This window comes from Arachis ipaensis, chromosome B9, assembly GCF_059453495.1.
Source record: "Arachis ipaensis isolate K30076 ecotype BB chromosome B9, ASM5945349v1, whole genome shotgun sequence".
In the NCBI taxonomy this organism is placed as follows: Eukaryota; Viridiplantae; Streptophyta; class Magnoliopsida; order Fabales; family Fabaceae; genus Arachis; species Arachis ipaensis.
In genome coordinates this window covers 22,804,935-22,816,381 of record NC_142444.1, presented here as the reverse complement: position 1 = coordinate 22,816,381, position 11,447 = coordinate 22,804,935, and the positions used below count along the sequence as shown (strand labels likewise).

The following is an 11,447-nucleotide window of genomic DNA, read 5'->3' as shown; positions in this document are numbered from 1 at the left end:
TGCACTGACTTTAAATTCTTTTTTTTTTTCTGCAGATACAAATTGAAATATTGTAGCAGAATAGAAGAAAGAAGAGAACCGTGTTACAAAGAGAAGAAACGTAAAAGAAAGAAATAATAACAAACTATGAAGTGGGTACAAAGTTAGAGAAATTTTAGTTTTTAAAATTGAAATTAATTTTAATTATAAATGTGTATTCTACAAAATAGGAATATGTTTTAATTAAAAGATAATTAAATAATATTAAAGAATGACCAAAGGCTGAATTTTATTGTACAAATAGCATTTTCCAAAAGTTTAAAACACGGCTGTAAATACAGTTTGTGTCTGTTGTAGTAGTGGGTTGTAAATACAAGCTCAATTAGGTGTACGTGCAGCAACACAGTTTCCATTAATCGCGGAATAAATAACTGCAGCAGACATCAAATTGCAGCAATTTACGTGGCGATTTATTTGCAAAGATTATTTGTAAATTTGTAGCGATATTAAACCGCCGATAATACACCCATATGGTTCTAGAGTTCTAGTGGTATTTTTTTTTTTTTTGGGTAGTTTGAAACCACTACTACGGTTTCAAAAGACTTTTTATTTACATTTCATAATCGCCGCTAATTTTGAATTGGTACATTTTTTATTTTTCACACAAGGAAACTAGTTTCGAGGATAAGCACACCAGTACTAATATCATAGAAAAAGTATTTAAGAAACAAGTTAGTCTTAAAATAAAACAATTTTCCAGGTCAACATAATTGTCTAAAATAGTCTTCAACATCCCTTCTCTACTCTTGCTCCACCTAAATATAAAAGTAATCTAAAAGTCTTTAAAATTCAATTCTTATTTTCAATCATTGTCAGATTCATGGTTTTGAGCATCGTGGCTAGCTGAGGAAGACGGCCTTGCACCAGGTGAAACTGGTCCATTCACCTTATCTGAATCCTGTAAAAGAAAAATTAAAAATTAAAAAAATAATTTGTTGTAAGATACTTTTAACATTTTGAGACACATACAAATGCATTCATCACAGCAGCAATCTCAGGTGGCAAATTGCTTCCGTGTAGTTCAATAAGAAATTTCACAGCCTTTTCCAATGCTTGCCGCCTCAACTTCTCCTGTTTCATTTCCATCTCAAGATTTTGAACCTGTAATCTTGAAGCCTCTAATTGAGACTTTATTTCATTCATCTCTATTTGAATGTCATGATTAACTGATGAATTTAAAGACATTCCACCCAATTGATGTGTACTTTGACCAAATAGTTGAGTAGGACATGGCCCAGAACCTACACCTCGAACACGACCCAAGTGCTCCTTTCCAAGAGCTTGAAAAAGTGAATCATTTTGGGATAATGCTTTGGAGGAGGCGTCATCACGCTCAATACTTGTAATTTTTTCCTGCAATATACAGATAAGATTTCAGCCCAATACCTTATATAACAAATTCAGATGAGAAGAAATAAAGACCCTTTTGTACCAATGAGAATACAACCAAAACTAGAGTATTATCACTGTTGCATATACTATCTAAACTCAATAAGGTAATTCATGATGTTCCAATGCATGCACCAGCTTTTAATACCATATAGCACATACCAGAACACATTGGTGATTAATGATCATTCACAGAAAAAAAATATTATGGATACCTTCTCAATCATTAGCATTTTCAAGACACACAAGTATGTTTATGGTAGCCAAAAAAGTAACCATGTCATATTCTTACTCAATTTTCTTTCTCAGTTACACACTGTAATTTTACTCGGATTTTCCGCATATGCTACTGAACAGCGAAAAAACGAACAAAACGCATGCTTTATAGGCCCACGTGTTATGCAAATTGTGATGCCAAGTGGTGTAAATGCTTCAGATTATATCCATTTCATAGAGTAGACAAAAAAAGGAAACATGATTCAAAAGACATTACTGAATTCTAGGTATTCTTTCAGTCTCCCATAACTGAGGTCAAAATGAACTCTGCAATACATGACCATGATATAACTCCAGAATAAAATTTAGACCTTCACATACTTCTCACAACTAGGTCAAATCATCGGACTTTTGTATAACAACTTTGTTGTAAATAATAGGCTGTAAGTTTAAAGCATATTACAAATATAAACTGAAATAAGATAAGCACTTATATATTTAAATAAGTTAAGAAACTTACACCAATAACCTGAGCTTCGCTATGGATATAAGAGCCATCCTTTCTCTTGTGCACTATAGTCCACATCTCTCCTCTACTAATGCGCCTCCCACATTGTCGTTCCTAAATTATTAATCAAACGATCATATTTACTCAATGATAGAAGTGAAAAAAAAGTAATTAGTTCAATTACAGAACTATAACATTGGTCACCTCTTCATCTTTCCTCCTTGCTATGCTTTTTGAACCACCAGTATGGGTGAATAATTGTTTTTTCCTATTTTCAGCATTTTTCTTGCATATCTCCTATTGTTTCATCGCAAGGAATACAGTAATGAGCTAATTAAATAACATTAGTTTAAATGATCAAGTCTACTTTTGACTTTTACCCGTGTTTTCTTTGACAAGCGATAGTCAATGAACCATCTCCAATGATTTTCATCAATTCTAGAAGGACGCCTTGCAATGTTTTCTTCAATGCTCAAAGTACCATCGTAAAATTGGTGAAATAGCCTATGCCTTGTATCCTTCCACACCTTTCCTAGATTCTTCAGCATATATCGTTTTATCTTGTTCTCCACATCCACAAAATGAAACTTCCTCTGCAAGAGAGATTAATGACTGTAACATCTGAAACAACCACCATGCTATATGGACACTAGAAATCGAATACAAAATCACCCTATAATCACATTTATAATCAAACTTTATCAACAATATAATTAAATTTGATTCACATTTATAATCAAAATATGAATAAAAATAAATATAATTGGTTGCTAAATTTGGTGTTCATAAAAAAGTTTGATTATTCTGTTGTGAAAAAGTTTGATTACTCTATTGCGAAAAGTTTGATTATTTTAGTGGTTAATCATTCTGCTGAAAAAATATGTATTAAACATGTATAAATATACACAAAATCTGGTGACTAATTTGGTGGGTGATTTCTTGTTTTCATAGAGAATTTTTGCTGAAAGAAAGAGATTATATAATTCAAATAAAATAAAGCACACCTTTATAATGTCATTGTACACATCATCTTTTCTGGGGACCTTACGCCAAGACAAAAAATATATAGGAAATTTCTTATAGTCACTTCCCAAAATTCCTAAAAAGCCGCTTAAGAGGCCACCCGCATCACCAATTGGTTGCAAGTGCTCATTGCATGTAAGTATCACCTTTCTACCCGCAGGGAGTGGCAAAACATCATCAACCTTTAGTTTAGCTTCTTCTATTACATTATGTTGATCTAAAACCAATGAAAACTTTTCTGATTTGTCATCTTCGCCAAAAATTAAAAAAGAAGCAAAAAAAGAAAAGAATAATTTAAAAGACAATATTAAGTTGAAACATTGAGAATGACAAAACTCTTACCAATAACATTAACCTTCCAATAGTCATTATTCTTACGACTGCTGCAACTTGTGATGCCCACATGTTCATCAAATGATTCAGCATCATCATCTGAATTAATCAACTGATGACACGGAACAGAACTAGATCCAAGCGGATGATGAACACCACTTTCAAAGACTAGTGGTAATGAACGAGCATCACCAGGAGTTGGCAGTGATGAATGGGGATCCTTCCGGGCTGGAAGTACTGGACAAAGATCACTGCAGGATGGTGGAATAGGCTGGGCACTGCTACGCAATGGTGGCACAGCTAAGCTTGATTTCTCTGTAGTGGATGCTGTAACTTTCAAACGTTTATTACTAGGCATTGCTGCACAAAATCTGTATCATTAAGACTGTTCCAAGATTAGACTCAAATGCATTGAATAACTTACACAAGTAACTCCAATCCATGTACAAACTTTTCAAGACATTTATAATCCTGAAGGTTTAGAGCTCTAAAATGATACTGTTATCTGTCTTAGTTGATGTAAAATCTAAACTATTTGGAATGCCTAGAATTGCTTGCTTAAAATAAAAGTACTTTTTCCTTCTTTTCTTTTTTTTTTTGTTAATAGAAGTAATTTATTAAAAAATTGTATATTTTTCGTTTTCTAAGAAAAATTGCACACTAGATTAACTACAATGAAATTTTGCAACCTATCAGCCAAACCATGTGCACTCAGCAATTTTATCAAAGAACAAAAAGATCAGACTAACACAGAAAAAAGAAATCACGTAACAAATTCAATAAGACCATCCAATGAAAGACTGAATCAAAAAGACAAAGAAAATAAATAAAATAAAGAATCGTAGAATGAGACAAGCAGCAGATCCCACAAAAGCAGAAATCTAGAAATTCCAAACCAGATCCAGTGGCACGAGATCTGAAGGATAGAAGCACCGAGTGTAGGAATCGAGGTGGTGGCGCCGGCGACGGTGACAGTGACGGTGACGGTGACGGTGACGGTGACGGTGACGGTGACGGACTGTTTAAATGAATAGGGCAGGCCCCCAGGTGTTTTTCTTTAGGTTTTATTTAGTTTCGTTGCTCGGCGGTTCTGTTAGAGAGAAAACCACCAAAATTAGAACCACCGCGAATCAAATGTAAACCGCCAGGGAAAAAACCCGGGGGGGGGGGGGGGGGGAATTAACCCGCAAATTTCTTATTTTCAAATTTTCTAAACGGAAGGGTTTTTTTACTTTTATCAAATTTTGAGTAAATTTATATTTTAATCTGTGATAAATCATTGTAATAATATTACAAAATGAAAAATCTTGATTTTAGTAATTTTTAGTAGTTTTGACTATTATTTGATATGCACAAAAACTAAATTATCTTTACCAAATAAATTTTATTAGTGTATGTGTATAAATTTTAAAAAATATGAGTAGAAATAATATTGATTTATATGTGCAAAATTCAATATAAGTTATATATTTTTTATGTGTAAAATACCTATAAATATAAATGCAAAATTATTATTAACTAAAAATAACAATATTTACTGAACATATAACATTATTCTTAAAAAATATATTAATTACAGTAAATTACTAGTTAGTAAATATTAATTCACAAATATTTGTCATAAAATCAAGTATTCAGAATTTCTTTTAATATAAAAAAAAATATTTTTAATAAGATGTACTAAGATGTCACCTTTTATTTTTGATAGTTATTAGAGTATGATGTGTTTAACTAAGATGTGAAAAACATATATAAACGGCCTATCAAATTTGTTACGTAAAATACAAATTTGATCATCAAATTTATTATTTATGACTTTATGTACCTCACTTAAATTGAATTTTTAGATTTTTGTTTCTCTCTCTTTAATAAATTTTATCCTCAGATTTTGGATTTAAATTTTTTAAAGTTTAAATTTCACTTTAAAGAATAAAGTGTGATCTCTTATCATTTATTTTATAAGTGGGACCAAGAATAAATATAAAAAAAAATCATTTAAGGGTAGAAGATCACACTTTACCCTCTAAAATATAAATTTAAAATTTAGAGGATCCAAATTCTAAATTTCTATAAAAAATTAAAAAAATTAAATTAGAGTCTCCGATTTATTTTTCCTAATTAAAAAAAAAAATCTTTCTCATATTAATAAAAAACGCACCCACTATTCTGATCAACCAAAAAAAAAAAGATCTCTACTCCAAAAAAAAAAAAAAAAAAAAAAACTTAAGATGTCTATTAAACTAACATGATTACATAAATAATTTGTGCGTCCAAAATTGTACCTATGAATTTTTCTTCTACTCTTGGCATGTGTATAGTGATATACATAAATCGCACCCATTGATTTTTATTTTTTCTTTTAAAAATAAAAAAGCATCCAATGATTTTTTTTAATTTTAAAAAGAAAATCATAAAGCACATTCAGTAATTTTTTAATTTTTTATACATTATGATTTTCTTTTTTTAAACTCAGCTCTCATATTTAGATAAAACTCCAAAAATCCTAATATTTTTTAATTTCATAAAAATAACATATATAAAATAAAAATTGACTCAAGTATAATGGGTAATTGGATATTGTCATATGAAAGGAGAAATATAACTAAATAACAGAATTTAATTTTAGTTGATTAAAAAAATATGTTATCTCCACTGTTATTTTAGTAGAAATTCTTCGCATACAAGCGATTAAGGTTTGTAAGCCTTACAAGTCCAAATGACGACTTACCCCCAAAACACGCTCCTAGTGTTACGTAACTTTCACGCGCTATATAACAGATCGCGCAAATATATAACTTCCAATTTTAAAAGATTTCGTTTCCTTTTTCGTTCTCCTTCTTGCCAAATTTCTTCGTTCTCCTTTTCGCGCGCCTTTCCCTGCCTTTTCGATCGTTCTTTTTCCCTCCTTTATCACTGGTTTGTTCTTCGTCATTGACGTGAGTTCCTCTCTCTCTGTAACTCTAGCTTCGTTTTTTTTTTTTTTTTTTGATTTTCTGATTTCTGAAATCAAAGTTTGAACTCGTTTTGAAGATAATGGATGATTCAACCTCAGATTGTCAGCTGAATCAGGGCGAAGTGGATTTTGAATTTGAATCTAACGAAGTTCCTGAGGTTTGATTTACATTCAGCTAATTACGATTACTCTGAATTTTGATGCAGTTATTCATCTATCATTGTCTAGCTAAATAATTCGTGAACATTGACTGTGAAATTAATGCGTGAACATAAATTTGTGGATTGAATCTAATGTATTAGTTTTGATTAATTATCTGCAATTTATAGCAGACGCTCGAGTGTAGATCAGACTTTTTTGGGTGTATTTTAGGGGAAAGTGTGTGTGTATTTATAGTTTATGGCTTTTTTTGTTATTTTAGTTGAGTTGTTGTCGTTCGGATGTATTAGATCAGAAATTATTGGGTGTATTTTTAGTTTTTGACATGGTGTATTATGCAGCCTCTCTGTGTTGTTGATGACCAGTTTGTTCCCAAGGTTGGAATGACCTTTACCACCCTTGAAGATGCTGGAACATTTTACAGGGACTACACCAAGGCTGCAGGTTTTTCTACAAGATTTCGGAGCACAAATAGGAAGGGAAACGAGATTAAGAATCAGTTGATTACATGTAGCAGAGAGGAAAAATGAAAATCTAAAATATCTCCGACCGAGAAGACAAATCCCACAGCCGGTTTAAACTATCCAGCAAGAATTTATATACACACATTGAAGGATGTTGGTGCTTGGATCATTTCAAAGGTTGTGCTGCATCAATCACACCTTTACTGTCCAAGTGAAGCAGAGATGCTCAAACAGCACAGGGAACTAAGCATGTCCATTCGTCGTACAATAGAGAATAATGAGGATGTTAGTATTAGACCAAGCAAAACTTACCAATCATTTATTGCGGCAGCCGGGGGTCACCGCGAGTTAAATTTTATTGAAAAGGATGTGAAGAATTACATTACGAGAGAAGTGCGGAATGTTTCTGAACAAGAAGATGCAAAGGAATTCGGGAAATATTTGTTAAGAATGAAAGAGAAGAATTATAATTTCCTTTTTGAGCTTGAACTCGAGGATGATCAATCGATTAAGTGGCTTTTTGGGCTCATGCAAGAAGCAGAGCTGCCTTTGAGTATTTCAGAGATGTTATTTCATTTGACACCACCTACAATACAAACAGGTAATAAACTGTCCATGTTTATGATGCTAAATTAATGTTGTTTTATGAACCTGCCGTAGAGGTGTATATTGGGTATTTTTGGGTGTATACAAAGCATTGTTTGGGTGTACGTAATGATTTTTCATTCTGCACTATGGTAATTTGTTTCAGGTATAATTTGGTTTGTGGTTCTTTTGTCGGGGTGAATCACCACGGTCAGTCAACACTTCTTGGATGCGCTTTGATGAAAAACGAATAAATTGAATCATTCAAATGGTTATTTCAATGTTGGCTTCGTTGCATGGGAGAAAATGCTCCGAAAGGGTTTCTCATCGATCAATGCGCATCAATGAAAAGGGCTTTAGAGGCTTGTATGCCAACAACAATTCACCGTTGATGTATTTGGCACATCATGAAGAAGATTCCAAGCAAATTAAACGGGTACAAGGGACATGCAGAAATTGAACAAGAAATGAGCCAAGTTGTTTGGAACTCTCATAGTAAAGACTCATTTGATAGGAATTGGGATGATTTTCTGCTGAATTTTGGTCTTGTGGACAACAAGTGGCTTTCAGGTAATGTTTGTTTAAAATCTGCAGCAGAGGTGTAAATTGAATTTTTTTCGGGTGTATTTATAGTCTATTTTTGGGTGTATTCTGCAGATCTCTATGAAGACCGTCATATATGGGTTCCAATCTATCTGGATCACCACTTCTGGGCAGGGATGAGAAGCACACAAAGGAGCGAGAGCATGCATTCATTTTTTAACAAGTTTATTACCCAGAACAGCTCGCTTATTCAATTTGTCAAACAATACGATAATTGCCTCGGAATCAGGGAGCAAGCAGAGAGAGAATCAGATGCTGCAGATTTTCATACGATCATACCGTGTGCAATCAAATCCTCCATTGAAGCTCAGTTTCAAGATGTGTACACTCATCAAAAGTTTAGGGAAGTCCAAGCACAATTCAGAGGAAAGGCGAATTGCATCACTAGATTAACGAATTCTGCTCTAGGCTATTCAGTATACGAAGTTGGAGAACAAGTTTTCAGCTCAATATTCAACAAGTTTGTGGTTACTTACGACTTAGTAGCAGCCGAGGTAAAATGTCAATGCTTATTATTCGAGTCAAGAGGGATATTGTGCCGTCATGCACTAAGCGTGTTAAACTTTGAACAAGTAAGCCAAGTGTCACCTAGATATATACTGGAACGATGGAGCAAGAAGGTAAAGAGGCGACACACACACATCAAGAGCAGCCACGACGAGCCACTGTTGGAGCCAAGAAGCAAGAGGTTTGACGAATTGGTTTTTTGTTCGCAAAATATTTGCGAATTTGCATCAGAATCGGAGGAGCTGACTGCAATTCTGCACCGTGCGTACGATAATGTCATGGTTGAGATGGAACCATTGAAAGCCAAAAGGAAGGGGACATCTTTATCTCACGAAGACGCCAACCTGGAATCCGTTAACGAGCTTCAAAGCCCTCCAAGGATTCGAACAAGAGGACGTCCAAAAAATAGGCTAGGTTCAAAGTTGGACAAACAGATTGCAAATGCCTCAAAGAAGAAGAAAATGAAAGCTTTAAACGAGGTAAAAGTGATGTTCTTTAAATATGTGGTGATTGAGTTTAATTTTCTCGTTAATAGTTTAGCTAATATGTGATTTTGTTATATTCAGTTAAACCTCTTTGATGCTACATCAGTGGTGCATTCAAATTCCAGCCAATATCAAGGACGTGTTATGAATTATCAGTTCAGGGTACCAGCAGCAGTGGATAACTCTTTAGGTGTATAGTTACATAATATGGGTGTAAAAGCACTGTTGTTTTGGGTGTATTTGTGAATTTTCTTGTGTTTCACATTTTAATATATATATATTTCACAATCTGCTGTTTATGTTATAAAATATTATTTGTTTTTTTTTTACTACGGTTTAAGGGTTTTAGGGTTTAGGGTTTTAGGGTTTAGGGTTTAGAATTTAGGGTTTAGCATTTAAGGGTTTACGGTTTAGGTTTTAGTGTTTAGAGTTTAGGGTTTAGGATTCAGGGTTTTAAGGATAAAGCATCAGGGGGATATATGTTTGGGTGTATATTCAACTTTCTTTGGGTGTAAAAAATGTCAGGTTATGAGCGTATATTTGGTTTGATATTTTTCTTTATATTATAGTACCTGTAATTCAGACATTTTGAATACAGCAGACAGACTTTTACTCATAATTGGCAAAATTTTACAGCATGTGTTCAATTTGTTACAAGACTATATAAGAGTTACATTAATCAGTGTCAATATCCTTAGAATCTATCTGACAATATGGACTCAATAACAACGAGGATGGCTTGGGCAGTCTTATTGTATTACTTCCTCTAATGGCTTCACCTTTGTCTTGATTCATTTCATGGAATAGAATCCAGGAAGCATATTCTACTCTAAAATGGTCCACCTCGTCCTACAGTTAAAAAGAATATTCTGTTTAATCAACCATGTTAATTGAGTAAAGTAATACAGAGTTATTTAGTTTTAAACGCATTTACCTGGGTCCAATTGTCCCAATCATACTTCAACCTTTTAATGTTTGCGGGCTGAAATATCTTAAGCCACTTCATTACGTAGATAGCACAGTCATAACTGAAAACAAAGAAAATAAATTACAAATTACATATAGGAAAGTTTCATTTTCAGAGTGAAAGATTTATACCTTGTCTTTTGGCCTAAGATGTGAAGGTATGGTGGTACAATTTTCTTGTCCTTGTCCCTTGTCTTCAGAGGTGTCCCCCAGCATATACTTTAATTCGTCAAATTACATATCCCTTAAAACACAAAAACAAATCAGTAATACATGAATAAATTCAATAAAGGGATACACCCAAAAGAGCACAAAGTTACACCTTATATTGAACAAAAATACACCCAACTATTAAAATACAGAACACAGAAACAACTTACAATGAATGTATTCAGGGCAGTTCTCTCATCGGACAGAGATTTCGTGTGATATGGGTCGACTATATAAAATTTTCGCTTTCTTGTATCAGCCAACCATAACCACCAATCTTGTGAATGACAAACAGGTGCAAATATCTAAAATATGTTCAGATTGAACACTGTTTTAGTTTATTTGGCACATAAGTAAAAAATGGTAATAAGAATTTTTAGAAATGAAAACTTACATAACGATGCAATGCTAATTTTTTAAGGTCCAAGAAGGGTATAAACATTGGGTAGTCTTCCACCCTGACGACTTATTGGTTTTAGGCCGTAAGAATACCCCTTGTGGATGATTTGCAATGGACATGTTCTGCAAAAATTGTGAACCACCAAATGAATACAGAAAATACACCCAAACGAATCTAGAAAATACACCCAAAATGAATACACAACTTACACCCAATTGAACACAGAAAATACACCTAAATGAACACATAAAATACACCTAATTTAAGACAAAAAATACACCCGAAGGAATGCAGAAAATACACCCAAAATTCGTTGAAGCAACTCTTACCACAATATCAGGAGGGAGACAGTATACTTCTTCTTGAAACCTTTTAATCTTTTGCTGGTTTAGGATGAAGCACATGACAGAGACAATCTAGAAAAAGATGCCGAAATCAATTTTACATCAATCAGCATTGCAGTTAATTTTTGTGATAAAAACATTAATGTTATTGTAATATTACCTCAGCTTCTATATGCGTTTCAGCTGTGAGTGATGCAAGGTGGAGTTTTGACAAAATGTATCTATCTTGGGCTTGGAGTGTGCAGACTTTGTCAAACTCATTA

At 33.3% G+C, this 11,447-nt stretch overlaps 1 protein-coding gene across 2 annotated transcripts; it reads right to left on the bottom strand.

Annotated features, from left to right (window-relative positions):
* Positions 1-652: 652 nt before the first annotated feature.
* Positions 653-4,664, bottom strand: LOC107618690 (uncharacterized). Of its 2 annotated transcripts, none has more exons than XM_088500395.1 (8): positions 4,405-4,664; positions 3,518-3,879; positions 3,157-3,392; positions 2,533-2,745; positions 2,357-2,449; positions 2,165-2,266; positions 1,009-1,392; positions 653-937 (listed from the first exon to the last, which is right to left on the bottom strand). In XM_088500395.1, exons 2-8 carry the CDS (start codon positions 3,864-3,866, stop codon positions 842-844), a joined length of 1,473 nt encoding a protein of 490 aa, XP_088356521.1. In that variant the 5' UTR covers positions 3,867-3,879; positions 4,405-4,664; the 3' UTR covers positions 653-841. The 2 variants fall into 2 exon arrangements, with proteins under 2 accessions (XP_088356521.1, XP_088356522.1); XM_088500396.1 differs by having other exon boundaries at positions 3,518-3,893; positions 4,405-4,656.
* Positions 4,665-11,447: the final 6,783 nt, after the last annotated feature.

What these genes read in the sequence shown, in the direction of transcription:
- LOC107618690 (XM_088500395.1), bottom strand. Translation starts at nt 3,866, where the DNA reads ATGCCTAGTAATAAACGTTTGAAAGTTACAGCATCCACTACAGAGAAA. An exon ending in TGTACAATGACATTATAAAG is followed by an intron (nt 2,746 to 3,156) that starts GTGTGCTTTATT and finishes TCTCTCTTGCAG; the next exon opens with AGGAAGTTTCATTTTGTGGA. An exon ending in GCGAAGCTCAGGTTATTGGT is followed by an intron (nt 1,393 to 2,164) that starts GTAAGTTTCTTA and finishes TGTATATTGCAG; the next exon opens with GAAAAAATTACAAGTATTGA.